Raw genomic sequence first — 14,936 nt, 5'->3', positions numbered from 1 at the left:
TGGTAACTGGCTAGATATGCTCTCTTGTCTGATTTATTACAATCGGCTAAATTTGAAAGGAAAAAAGGATGGTATCATTTTAATCAATGAGTGGAAGCAGGTTTCAGCTGGTACCTTGACTTATGGGTTATCGCACTGTAAAAGTGTTGATTTTTTTGTGTGATCATAAACTGTACTAGTGATTACTGCAAATTGCCCTTGGGGAGAATAGTTTATCCTGAAAGGAACTTTAAAGATCAAATCAGTTAGTCGTACTCATTCACAATAATTATGCCTCACTGCTCTGAGAGAATCCCATAGGGTCATGATATGCTTCTTCTTTATGTTAAGAGTTTTATCACAGTACAACAAAGTTATTGTGTGTGATTGACATGTGGTAAGGCAAAGATAATGCGAATGGAAGGTGAATTGGACCTATGTAAGTCCACAACATTTTCAGATGCCACAGTAATGAGGATCCAGCAGTTAAAGAGATGAAATTATTATAATTTCTCATGAATCTATGTCTCTTTTAAGGGATGATATGTAGCAGGCTACAACATTTAAATGAGATCAGCATTGAAATAGGATTAGGATCCCTAAACTATCCCCTTACACAGGCTGACACAGATTGTCTATGACAGTCTTCCCCAACTGTGGGACTGACTCTGGCTATATGAGATGGGAATTGCGGGAATTGCATCTGGAGTGTTATCAGGCTGGGGCAAGCTAATTTTCAAAATATTGTAGAATTCCCTTAATTTATGCTGGGGATTTTGAACACTTATATTAAGCTTCCCCCATCAATCTTCCCCAGGAGCATTTAGAACTTCATGGGTTCCTTGGCCATCATAAGCTTGCCTCAAGTAATATCTGACTCTACACATCTGGCAGGAAACATTATTAATCAAAGTTTTGCACAGAGTATCTGTGGACTGAAGAATTTGAAAAAAAATGTTAATAGAGTTTAGATTTGCTGTGATTCTGATGAACCTCCCTCAGAGACAGCATAAGTAAAACATGTTTATTGGAAACTTTATTCACTGAAACTCAGATTTAAAGTAAACTCTATTCATCAGAATCCTAGCTAGTGAAATGGCCCTTTCACACAGAGCCGAACCCTAATGAAGTAATAAATCAAAGCTATGTGAAGTCCAACAATGCAAAAAGCTGCACCAAAGCCAAAACTAAAAAATCTCATTTTTTTTCTGCCTGGTGGTGACAGTATCCAGGCTTTCAGGCCTCCAAAACCCCAAGCATTTCCTGTTTATGCTGCTGGGCAGAACATGATCTCCAAGGGAGTGGAAATTACATTTGCCTGATTGGACATTAGGGGCTCTCGTATTCCATTTATCACTGCAGCTGATAAATGTGTTAAAACCTGGCCTTTGGGCTTCTCTGCAGCAACACTGAATCATCTGCACCCGAGAAGATTCCATTCCATCCAAAGCAGCAATGAATGCTAGACACAAGCCCAGAAGCTTCTGTTTCCTGCAAGTGCTTTCCTTATCAGCTGCCTGGCCCTGGACGTCACTGCAGGACATGCCAGCCCAAAGCAGCTGAAAAGGCAAAAAACCTCCCATGCAATCAGAGAAAGCCATCAGGCCCCACAAAAATATCATGAATATTTATAAATCAAGAGGGAAAGATGAAGAAAGAGAATTCAAAACCACCAGGATTGCAAAGCCCTTTGCTGTCACTGAAAACAAGTTACAGTATAAAGGAATGCATTTATTCACATTTATTCCTTCATATGCCAGCCTTCCCTATATTTTCTCTGGTGTAAACCCTGTGTCAAAAGTAGTAAACTTCCAAAGGCAGAGATCGTGGTTACCATTCCTCTTCACTCTTCAGTTATGGCTTTATAATTAGTAGAGTTTTATGAAAAATAGTAAAACTGTAATATAATGGATTGGCCAAAGGAGGAATGCATTTAGGAAAAAGAATGCCCACACAAATAGAGCTTATGCTGCAAGCTCAAATTCAATGCTTAAGGCAAAATTATTTCACTATGATGAGCTGCTTCTCCCATAGAACAAGTAATTTTCTGTTTGCATGCAGACACAAGAAACCTGTGGTCCTCAAAGCCCTCCCTTTAACCTGTGAGATGTCGGATTACCTGACTTGGAATTGTTCTGAAGAACAACTTTCCTAGGCTAGCCCTTGTAGCTGCAAAAAAATGTGCAACAACACTGATATCAGCCTCCCCCAATTTGGCGTGATCTAGAAGTATCGTACTTACTCCCATTAACCCCACTAAGTAGGGCTGGGCTTCCTGGGAGAATGTTGGGACTACTTAAACATCTCTGGATGAGGGAGTCTATCTTGTGAATTGTTCAGAACATCATGAAGAATTCAAAATTATTTCTCATCCATTCAGGTCTAAATGTAAGAGAACTGCTACCTCAATAAAGAAGCTGCTTATAGGCTTATAGCTATGAATTAAAGACACTGCAGCAGTTATATTAAACACGCCTGAGGCTGAAAATGCATCCAGACTGAAAAACAACTTGTACGCTCTCCCAACAGATTCTATCCTATGTATCAAATGAGGTTTCTACAACCATATGTAACAGTGTCCTTATCTCTCATTCCACACTGTAAGAAGCAGCACAAGGCAATGAGAATATGTTTCAAAAATATTCATACTTCTGCTGTTCTTATTCTTTAGGACCACAGATTGGGCAAACTGCAGCAACAGCCATAGCAAGCAGAGTGCTTCCTGGCCAATTTCCATAACCTCAAAGTACAGAAATGCAAGTTGAGGGAAGCTTCCAACAGGTTGGCCACACAGAAAGCAAGGATATGAACACCCTGTTGCTTAAAAAACTAGATCGCAGTTCGGCAACATCTGCAGGAAGGAGGACCACAACCGAGCCTCCCACCCTTCTACAGGACACAAAGGACAGATGAGTTTTAACCAAGGGTGTGTGTGTGTGTGTGTGTGTGAGAGAGAGAGAGAGAGAGAGAGAGAGAGAGAATTAATTGGTTGGTTGGTTGGTTGGTTGGTTGGTTTCTTTATTTTAATTTTGGTGCTACCAGACTCCAGAACAACTCTGGATAGCACCAAAACCAAATAAAATAAATAAATAAGATTTAAGAGATGGGGACAGAAAAGCAGTCTGAAAAGACTGCTCCCATTCTCATTCTTAAAATCACCCATAACCCTGAAAAACAGGTCAAAATCACATCTTTGAACTTTGGCAGTGCAGTCTTGGGGTACTATATGCAGTCTCTAGGTTCCTTATCCCTAAGAAACTGAAAGCCTGCAGCAAACATAGTTAATTCCTCATGTTTATCTTGTAGTGTGTAAACAGTAAAGGAGTCGCATGTCCCTCAAAGAGCTGCCCTTCTTCTTACACTGGGCTTGCCAGTCCTCTCAAACTCATACTGAGCAATGTGTCCTACAGTCTCCAATGTCTGCTTCCCCCTCCCTGCTTTCCTCTCAATGGCATGATTAGCATGAAATTCCTTGTTATTTATGCAGGACAAAGCCATGGCAAGACTTACTTGGCGTAACCTCCACCATCAGTGAAAGGACTCCAATGTGAAGCAAAGGGTGCTCCAGCTGGTATTCCCTGCCAATGCATAAAACCACAGATGAGTAACTTCTCAAGAGAAATCAATCCTCTAAAACAAACATCAGCACTGCAGCAGTTGAAATCAAGCTTTAAATCCACAGTTACAGCTGAGGCAAAGCAATTTCCAATTAGACACAGGACTGGCTTAGTTCTGGTCTAGAAAATTCAAGCAAGACAAGGCCTAGCAGCGTATGGCAGGTATCAGAAGGCAAAGCCAGGCCTCAGCCTCACGTAGCCAAAAGCAGCTGTCATAATGGGACAGACTAAAAGCTTTGAAATACAAGTAGTCCTTGCTTAACATCCATTCGTCCAGCAACCACTGAAAGTTACAATGGTGCTGAATGAAAGGACTAATGACTAGTCCTCAATGTTCTGGCCATTGCAGCACACCTGTGGTCATGTGAACAAAATTCGGACCCGCTTGGGCCCACCCACATTTACGACCGCTTTTTGGCTGCCTGCTTACCTGCTGCCACCAGCTACCCCCACTGCCTGGCCCTGCCCACATCCACCTCACTGCATGCCAGTACTGCACCAGCCAGCACCTTCTTTCATGCTAGTGCAGCTGAGGCATCTCTCACACCCTACCCAGGGCCTTTTTTTGCAAAAAAAAAAGCCTGGAGCTCGAAAAAAGGCCCCAGCTGAGCCAGCGCAAAATAACGACCCTTCTAGCCGGGGTGTGAACAGAGGCCCTGGGCAGGGCGTGAGAGAAGCCCCGGCTGCACCAACACAAAAAAAGGCCCCAGCCAGTGCACTAGTGGTGCGCGGTGCAGCGGGCACAGCAGCAGGGGCAGCTGGTAGCAGCGGGTAGGGGGGCAGCCAAAAGGGCAGAGGTGAGGAGGGAGATAGGCAGGTTGGAGGAAATCAAGAGGAGGCAGTCCCTTACCTTACTGAGGCTTGGGACTGGTAGGGACCAAGCCAGGAATGGCTTGAATCGGGATGGGTCCTTGGCTAACGACCGGTGGGGTTCAGTTAATGATGGCAACGGGGACTGCTGGGATTGCTATCACTAAGCAATGCGATCACCTGATGTTGTGCTTTATCACCGCATTGCTTAGTGATGGAAATTCCAAGCCCAATTACTGTTGTTAACCAAGGACTACCTGTAGTTATCTAATATATATTTTTATATTCACTTATATTACATTTTATGGGACGCGGTGGCGCTGCGGGTTAAACCGCTGAGCTGTCGATCGGAAGGTCGGCGGTTCGAAACCGCGTGGCGGGGTGAGCTCCCGTTGCTAGTCCCAGCTCCTGCTCACCTAGCAGTTCGAAAACATGCAAATGTGAGTAGATCAATAGGTACCGCTTCGGCGGGAAGGTAACGGCGTTCCGAGTCGTCATGCTGGCCACATGACCCGGAAGTGTCTATGACAACGCCGGCTCCAAGGCTTATAAACGGAGATGAGCACCGCCCCCTAGAGTCGGACTCGACTGGACTTTACGTCAAGGGAAACCTTTACCTTTACCTATATTACATTTTATAATCTAAGCTTTAAGGCAATACCATTTGAAATACAGGAGGTAAGGCTCAAATGCTTTGACGTCTTTAGGAGATACAGGGGAGGGGAAAGAAACTGATAACCCCATTAATCCTTTGATGTTCTGGATGCCTTAGCAGAGTAGCAATCAGATTCACAACTGGAGTCCAGCCACAGCTATGGAATATATTTTGGATCAGTCAAACTCAACATCAGCAACTTTAAAATGTGTGATCCAACTCCCAGAATTCCCCAGCCAGCATTTTTGTCACACCAAAATAAAAGAGAACCTTAAATATGTATCTCTAATCTAATAAATCTAACAACCCTTCTTTCTTTCCTTATTAAATGTATTATGATAAACTACTTATTAGAATTAAAGAATATCTGGAAGGAGTTGCTGCAAATTAAAATTTCAGAGAGGACAGAGGGAGGAAGAATTAGTCAACCCATACCATTTCATCCCGGGCTTCTGTCTCTTTCCTTAAAGGTGGTTCAAACTGCAACTTGTCAACTGTAAAACATGGATATTTGCAATGTTACTGAAACATGACATTCTCCTACAACAGATTTTAAAATATTCTCAATATCATGTCCTTTTAAAAGTACACACACACACACACACACACAGAGTTATAAAAGAACCCAACCTATAAAAAGCTCAAGTATATAAAACTTTTAGAAGTCTTCATTTTAACAAGATCAGCATTTTTAACTCAAACTGCTCTCCTTTAAAATATTAATTAAAATATGTGGTTTGTGATTCTTGTCTCTTTATAACATAATGCTAAGGGAACTAGAATATACTGTTCTGTATTATAATAATTGGTATTTTGTATTAATTGATTTGTTGGCTTCCCTCAGTATTTTGTTCGTTTGTTTTTAACATGGAACAGTATATTGTAGAATAGTGAGCCAGTCTGGTGTAATGATTAAAGGCACCAGGCTACAAAGCAGACGACTGTGAGTTCCAGTCCTCCCTTAGGCATGAAGCTAACCAGATGATTTTGGGCCAGTCACACCCTTTCAGCCCTAGGAAGAAGGCAGTGGCAAACCACTACTGAAAATATTGCCAAGCAAATGGCATGGAGTTATCCAGGCAGCTACCAGGCATCACGACTGACTCAAAGGCGCATCTGCGCACAGACACACCCACGGAATAGAATACTTACAAATGGTGAAATGATGTGAAGAGGATTTTAATAGAATTTTTTTGCAAATGTCAAAATACCAATTTTCTGGGGTAATTCTGATATTATTGTAAACATCTGGTCAAAAAACACAGCAAGATTCTTCCTGCTGTATGAGGGGGTGTTTTCAGTGGGGTGCTTCCTCTTTCTGATACAACAAACCAAGTATGAATGAATGTACTGTGAACAAATATTGCTCTACCTTTTTTTTTAAAGATTTTGCCCATGCAAGCTAAGCATGGAACTTTCTGGAAAGGCCAGAATGACTGAGAATCAATATCTTTCGCCCTTTTTTTCTTAGAGACCCTAGAAAACAGCCCGAAAAACTAGCCAAGGAGGTACTCTCAACTCAGTTTGGAAGTTCAGAATATTTTATTTTATTCTATTCTTAAGAACACCCTTCTCCAACTTCGAAAGGATGCTGAGAGTTGTAAACCATCAAATCTAGAAGTCACCAGAGTGGGAAAGGCGGCTTCAAAGATAAACACTTCAATTTAACTTGGTGTTTGACAGGATGAAGAATATTTTAGTTTTAAAATATACAGGAAACTCACAATTTATTTCAGATGCTGTCCTTTCTGCTCTGACATTTCTGTTGGTAGAGCGAATCGTGTGGCGAATAATTGGGTGTGGCTACAGGATTCAGAAAAGCAGACATTCAGAGCTCCTCCTGAACTTAAAAAGAATTTCCCCCACAATCCCAACACTGACATGCTTTTGCAGCTGTGATTTTTTTTTTTCTACCTGTGGTTTGTACAAATTTTCCAAGAGTTCATTGAAGTTCCTGGTTTTATGATGCTTTACATTATAATTTTAACTTTTTAAAATTTAAAAAAAAAACTAAATAAATATTTTTTAAATAAAGACCTTTAAAATGTTTTGCATGAAATAATAACCATCTAAGGCATTTCACTACCTGTAATAGTCTGATGCTAATTTATATAATGTCTGTGAAGCAAAATTTACATTTTTACAAAAACTACACAAGTTGTCAGCTTAAGTACCAGGGCTACGGAACAGGACAAGGGGCAGGACAAAAAGGAGAAATTTTAAGAAAAGAGATCAAATGGACCTTGGAATTTGATAATTTCATATCAGAGGATTTTTCAATATTTGCCCCGATCTGATATTAATATTAAATATTAATTTGGTATTTGGTAGGACATTCAAGAGTCTATAATTTATGCAGTCACCTAAGTAACTAAACAGTAGCATTCTGTACCGGTTGAAGTCTTGAAATCATCTTCAAGGACAGACCTACACAAAGCACATTCTAATAGCCAAAGAACATTCCTTGACTGAGCATCCCCCCATCAACCCCTGGGAATGAAACAGCCTAGTTGGCACAGAGCTTTACCGTTTCATCCAAAATTAAAAATAAGATGAGGAAATTGATAGGAAGGAGAACTCACCTCAAAATCATCATCATCTGCCTCGCTATAATGGGGGTGGTTATCAGGATTGTTCACTTTGTCCAAGAGCTCAACAGCCAGAGACCGAGAAAGACCAGGCTGCCCAACAAAGCTATGCTAAAATATATATATATATATGAATATTAGTGTAAGAGAACACATCCAAAATCTTTGTAATGCATGTTGAAGCATGGATTAAAACAAAAATTGCCTCTTCACTTCCAGTGGGGACATGGCGGACTGAACAGCTGTGCCCACAGGCTCAGCAGGCAGAGCTGACAATGTGGCAGTTTTTTCGGGCTCAGGTAGGTTTTCCTGAAAATCCAGGAGTGTTTTCCAGAAAAAGGAAAACACCAGGAATCACCCCATCTGCCCTCTGGATGGCTGCTTGCAGCCAGAAGATCGCAAACAGCATTTGCGTTTTGACTGGTAAGAACTAGCTGGGAGGCTGGGATGTCACCATTTTCCAAGCCGCGCTGTAGCCTTAAAGGGACACTAAGACTGGCCACCCCATTTCTAAATCACTCTATCTATCTATCTATCTATCTATCTATCTATCTATCTATCTATCTATCTATCTATCTATCAATCAATCAATCAATCAAATTTTTATCACCGCCCATCTCCCCCACACAGGGGACCCTGGGTGGTTCACAATAAAAACAATTTAAAATTTCAATAGAATCATAAATACAACCAATAATCAGTCAGCATAAAATGCAATAAAGTCCAAGCCACGTCAGATCTAATTCAAACCATAAGGGAATAAAACCGGTCCCCGCAGAACTAGGGAATCAACCAGCCCCAAGAATGGTTCTTCCCCTCCCTATTCCAGGCAAGGAGACAAAACCAGGTCTTCAGCTGTTTTCTGAAGTCCAGGAGGGAGGGGGCTAACCTCACTTCTGGGGGAAGGATGATCCAAAGGGAGGGAGCTATTGCAGAGAAGGCCTGCCTCCTGGACCCCACCAGATGGAATTCTCTTACAAACGGGGTCTGCAACGTGCCCTCTCTGCATGATTGGGTGAGAAGGGCTGATGTAGTGGGGGTGAGGTAACCTGGACCCATGCCATGTAGGGCTTTAAAAGAAATATAAAAGAAATTTATATTTCTTTTAAGTACGCGTACCCTAAGAGAGGCTTTCTACAGCAAGGAGAAGCTGGCTCTCTTGGTGCTTATAGTTATTTTTGGGATTACTTTTTAAAAAAAAAATCTTTTTCAGTTTTGGACCTTGTTTTCCCTCCAAATATTAAGGAGGACTGAGAGTAAATAATTGTCTCCCTGTTATTATTTTTGTACTAAGTTTGAAGATATTAGCATTTTCCTACACGTTAAATTGGCTGATCTGAACCTTCAGCTTTCTGCTTCTACTTTCCCTGGGGAACTGTCTGCATATCTCACTTTCACTTGTACAAACACATTTTGGAACTCTTTCATATCTTTGACTTTCACTGGTTAAGCTCCTAGGGGGCACCATAATCTACTGCTTGAGACATGGAGGATTTTAAACAGATTTTCTCTGACTTCCAACAAGATTTCAAACAGATTCTTTCTGACTCCTACCAAGTTTTTATGCAAGACATTCAGGACATTGTGGAAAATATGAGATCTAAAACATGTCATCTGGTTGGAGATGTCGTGGATGAAACTAAGGATTTTAACAGTGACAGAAATGTCTCTTCTAACAGTGAGATTTCAGGATTTCTGTTGAAATGCTGGATGAAGATTGGATAGTCAAGTTGGAGAAATTTAAGGGAGAGAGTGAGTTGCAAGCCACAAGTGAAATTGCTTTTCTGGTGGAATGCCAAGAAAAATAAGGGGGTATTATGGGAGGTTTCCTGAAAAGAAGTCAGAGTTTTTGAGGGGGGAAGTTGGGCTGTTTGATCTTTTTAAGAAAAAGGCTCTGTGTACATTGTAGGGATATGTAAATACTCTGGTTTATTCTGAAGTGGGATAAGGGTTAAAGAATATTTATCTGGATTGCTTTTAAGGTTTGGCTGATTTCATTTATCTTTAACGATTTGGATTAAGATTAATAAGGTATAAAAATGTCTACCTGGAGCGTTTTGGGTTTATTAAGATTAAGATCATTAAAATCGTTGTATTACTAAGTAAAATGGCAGACAATTTATGTGCTTTTTAGTTTGATTTTTATTATAGTAGACAGAAATGTATTGAATAGTAGTAGGAAGGGAATAATTAAATAGATGTTATCTTTGGGGAGGGGGAAGTTGCTTAGGAGGTTTAAATGAATTTTTCTTTTTTCTTTTTCTTTTAATATAAGGGGAGGGAGAAACTGTACTTAGTGATTTTTATAATGTGCCAATATGGAATGATTTATAGAAATAATGTGGTTTTGGTTTAATATAGAGTAAGGGATTGACTATGGAAAGTTTTTATATATCCTTGCTGTTAAAAGTTGGAAGTCACTCTTCTTTGTAACTTTGAAAAAAAAATTCTCTTGTGTTTTCACTCCTTTTTAGTTTTTTTTCTTTGTACTTTTTTGTTTTTCTGCAGCTTTTATCTTTGCTTGAAACTGAATAAAATTCTTACAAAAAATTGCTTCTTCTGTAAAGTAGAATTAGTAGAAACTAAGACTCCTGGAGAGAAGATTGATTTAGAAAAGAATATCTGTAGCCCAGGGCTGAACTGTGGAGTCCTTGGTGCTCTCTGAGCTTGGTTGTTTGCTTGCAGATGTTTTGTTGCCCAGCTAGGCAACATCTTCAGTGCTAGAAGGGAATGGAAAACCCCACCCCCTTCTAGCACTGAAGATGCTGCCTAATCAGGCAACAAAATGTCTACAAACAACCAACCAAGCTAAGACAGCACCAAGGACTCCACAGATCATTCCAGGCTCAAACCATTCAGTCTAAAACAGAACTCCATTAGCAATCCAGTCTATATAATGTTTTTCCTTTAAGTGTATATGTAAGAGGTAACGTGCTATGCACATTCCATAATTCTAATTTACCTAATCTCCCCATAAATATGAGAACTTTGCTTCTTTCTGTGATTTCCAGGATTTTTTTTTTTGTTAAAAAAGAAATCTAATTTCATCAATATTTAAAAAGCAAAATTTATGTAGCAGGGCAGGCCTATCTTATAACGCAGTAACACAGTCTTAACGCAAAAGAATTTATTATAGAAACAAGACATGTCTGCATGCCTGAAATTTCTTTAATACTTATCATATTTTACAGCATTTTTAAGAAGTATATGCAGGACCTCCTGATCTACTGAAAGCTTGAACACTTACTCCATTAGTGGTGATAGGACTTTAATGTTAATCCTCTAAAGAAAAAGAAAGATACTTACTGTCAAAAGTCTGTCAGCTGTTGGCCTCTTCTTTGGATTTTTTGTAAGTGCTACTTTGACAAAATTATGGAATGTTGTTGACCTTTAAAGAAAATGAAAGATGCAATTTTAATCAAAGTGGTAGCTAATGCAGAACTAATGTATAATGGACTAAATAATTGCTTCAAACTGAGATAAATGGAAATAGCACGTACAGCCTCTCCCAGACTGAAACTCTCCAGATGTGCTGGTCAACAATTATCAGCATTTCAGTTCAATATCAACAATGGCCAAGCTGGCTAGGAATTATGAAAACTGTAATCCAATTATACCTGCAGGGTGCCAAGTATGGGAAGATTAAAGTAGTAGAGAATGGAACTTGATTTTTTTCTTAATCAAAGTGGGGTGATCGTTTTTTTGCTGAGGCTCACATTCCATCAGGTATAACCTGCTGAACCCAATTGTGGGCATTATGTGATGCCAGAGACAAACGTATCTGGGGATAGTTATTCTCTCACCAATGCCTCTTTTTTTCCTCTCCCAGAGACTGCTGGGAACTCTTACTATAGGTGTGAACAAACTCCTTGAAGAGAAAGTAGAAATTAGACTGACCAAAGTATTGGCTTAGGATGAGGAATACATGCAGTCATAGAGTTATAAATTCCTCATCCCTGATCCTAATAGTTGAACCTACTAAAATGGTTCAGAGATAACAGGCATAAAGTAAAACATGTAGGCAATGAGTTATTAGCCCATCATGAATATAGCCTGTTGTAATTTCTTTTACATAATGTTTCAGTTCCTGGAGAAAATCTATTTATGTGCTCACTAAGAGCTGACACTGACTTGATGGCACATAATCTGTGTATATGTGTATGTATACGTATATTTTTTAATCCATTCAATCGTGTCCAATTCTCGGAGACTGTCTGGACAAGTCTCTGCAGTTTTCTTGGCAAGGTTTTTCAGAAGTGGTTTGCCATTGCCTCCTTCCTAGGGCTGAGAAAAAGTGACTGGCCAAAGGTCACCCAGCTGGCTTTGTGCCTAAGACAGTACTATATCTCATGGTCTTCTGGTTTCTAGCCAGACTGGCTCGCCAAACTGGTACGCCAAACCGGCTCTATGTATATCTTTATCTTTCAGTGGATTGTATGACACTGTTCATAAGAATACTGCACCCTCAAGCTCAGAATTCACAATATCTGTTAGCTTTTTCTATTCTTCCTATCTGAGATCTTTAAGGTGTTTCCTTAGCAAACTTGATTAGGAGATAATGAAAGTTGCAGCTGAACATACACAGTATGGAGGGCATTCAACTGGAAAAGTCTGATAACAGAGGTACTGAATGGACCATTTACACAGAGCATTTCTGCTGTACTGTTTATTCACAAAGGCTCTTATTTTATTAAGTGATATCTTTGTTGTGTGTGAATTGCAACTATTTATTAATATTTGTTTAAAGAAAGACAAAAATGATGATAGGAGACAATATACATCTCTAATGCACTAAATAAAACTGTTCATACAGATGTATTTGTATCATGCAACACAATTTAATTATTTACATTTAAATAATTTTTCTTGACATTAAAATGGGAAATAAATATATCAATTTATACACCAATTTATACATCAGTAAATACACACACAGACACCAAATTTCTATGGTCCTCCAAATAGGATTTCCTGAAGTACAATCATTGCTTCAATATAGGAAGAAGAGAGGTAAGTTCTTCAGACCATTGTATACTTGATAAAAAATGAACATTCGTTCAGCACAATAGTAATATTTTTTGCAATCAAAAAAGCATACAGTATCTATTTCTACTACTGTCCTGTTAATTTGCAAATCACTGGTATAAAATTCTAAAAAAACCCATAATCATCCATAAAACACAATTAAACTTCCATAATAAAATTAATAGGTAAAATAACTTCTGTCCAAAAAGGCGCACACAACCGCATCATATATAATAGTGCATTTTGAATACATTTCAAACTAGTAGCTGAACCCACCAATTCGTTCTGAAAAGTAAATACAGGTGTCCAATATATGTGAAGTATTAAAATTTTCTATTTATGCATTTATTTATGCATTGAATATTCCAATTCTTTATTCCATGGCTCTCCACATTCTTAAGTTAGGTAAAGGTAAAGGTTTCCCTTGACGTAAAGTCCAGTCGTGTCCGACTCTAGGGGGTGGTGCTCATCTCCGTTTCAAAGCCTTGGAGCCGGCGTTGTCCATAGGACACTTCCGGGTCATGTGGCCAGCATGACTCACGGAACGCCGTTACCTTCCCGCCGAAGCGGTACCAATTAATCTACTCACATTTGCATGTTTTCGAACTGCTTGGTGTGCAGGAGCTGGGACGAGCAACGGGAGCTCACCCCGCCGCGCAGTTTCGAACCGCCGACCTTCCGATCGACAGCTCAGCGGTTTAACCCGCAGCGCCACCGCGTCCCCTATAAATAATCATTTTATGCTTCCTGTTTTATGAAAACAGAGTTCAGCCTTTTGCTCAGCTCCTGGTGATTTTAGAAACAGTTTGCCATTGCTTCCTTCAACTATTTTTTTTTTTTTAATTTTATTTAGCCTACATTCTGGTGTTCCCTGCAAATCTCCATCTAAGTACTAACTTGATAAGTGCCTAACCTTGATAAGCTTCCAAGACTAAACAAGATTGGCCAAGTGCTGCCATCTGCTGAGACTGTTCTGTGTAAATAACATGTTAAACCCTCTCATGCTGCAAGAAGTTGAAGTGCAGCATCTTAAAAAAATCGTGAGTTCTTTAAAATGTTTTCACTATTTTTCCAAAGAAAGGGAAAAGGGCAGCCAATGTGAATATTATGTACATGGCAAACGTTTTTGTAGAAAAAGAATATGATCTGACTATTTGGGTGGAAGATGATGAGTGTGGCTTTAAAATTGGAGGAAGAAACATCAATAGCCTGCAATATTTTAATGATAGCCAAAAATGCAAAAAGATCTGCAAGTTCTAGTAATAAAAGTTAAGCAGCATAGTGAAAAAATGGGACTAAAATAAAATATAAAGAAGACCAAACTAATGACAACAGGTACAACAACCAGCCTTACAAGTGACAATGATGATATCAAAGCTTCAAGTCCAGGAAGTCCCCAGATTGCTTATCTAACTTGAAGGGGGAAATGCTACCCCATCCAAGGTCAAAGATGGAATATCCCCAAATCTGGACAGTCCAAATACCCACAGCCACTTGGCCTTGGTAGGACTGAGTCGGAGATGATTCCTCCCTGTCCAAACCCACACAGCCTCCAGGCACTGCGACAGAACATTGACAGCCTCACTTGGCTGGCCCAGGGTTGAACTATATAATTGAGTATCATCAGCATACTGATGATACTGAATCCCAAACTGGTGGATGACCTCCGTGGTTTCATGTAGATGATGAAAAGGAGGGGAGAGAGAGTAGAACCCTGTGGCACCCCAAACAGGAAGGGCCTAGGGAGTAATCTCTCCTCCCCAACCAACACTGACTGGAACTGGCCCTGAAGAAAGAAGAGAACCACCGTAAAACAGTACCTCAATCCTCAACCCACGGAGCCAGCTCAGAAGGATACCATGGTCAACATATTGAAAGCCACTGGGGGGGCACAAGGATGGATGCACCATGGCCATCCTGGCTCTGCCACATGTCATTGACAACCACAACCAAAGCTGTCTCAGTACTAAATCCCAGCCTGCAACTTGACTGAAATGGGTCTAGATAATCCGTTTCCTCCAGTGTTCGCCTATGGAACCACAACTCCAAAGGAAAAACAAGCTACCTTCAAATAGTATTTTAATGTTCAATTTATAAAAATACCTTTTCCAATCAATGAGAGCAGCAGGAGCTGAGACCTATTTGAATACCATTCCTTTGGGCATGAAACTATGTTTTTCATTGTTCTTATAGCCAGTTAAGGGCGTTACCTGTCTCATTATCTGATTATTCATAAAACAAAGGTGAATGTATCTGTACTTG

At 39.9% G+C, this 14,936-nt stretch overlaps 1 protein-coding gene across 2 annotated transcripts in view; it reads right to left on the bottom strand.

The window, feature by feature from the left end:
• MAP4K5 (mitogen-activated protein kinase kinase kinase kinase 5) overlaps positions 1-14,936 on the bottom strand; it is a 95,176-nt gene that overhangs the window by 28,359 nt on the left and 51,881 nt on the right. For both annotated transcript variants that reach the window (XM_063290553.1, XM_063290554.1), the window contains exons 12-16: positions 10,956-11,037; positions 7,644-7,760; positions 6,786-6,864; positions 5,497-5,555; positions 3,490-3,557 (exon numbers count right to left, since the gene is read on the bottom strand). In XM_063290553.1, coding sequence (XP_063146623.1) covers positions 3,490-3,557; positions 5,497-5,555; positions 6,786-6,864; positions 7,644-7,760; positions 10,956-11,037 — 405 coding nt within the window. The remainder of the gene's footprint in view (positions 1-3,489; positions 3,558-5,496; positions 5,556-6,785; positions 6,865-7,643; positions 7,761-10,955; positions 11,038-14,936) is intronic.

Source organism: Candoia aspera, chromosome 1 (assembly GCF_035149785.1).
Source record: "Candoia aspera isolate rCanAsp1 chromosome 1, rCanAsp1.hap2, whole genome shotgun sequence".
Lineage (NCBI taxonomy): Eukaryota > Metazoa > Chordata > Lepidosauria > Squamata > Boidae > Candoia > Candoia aspera.
This window is presented reverse-complemented; position numbering and strand designations above follow the sequence as displayed.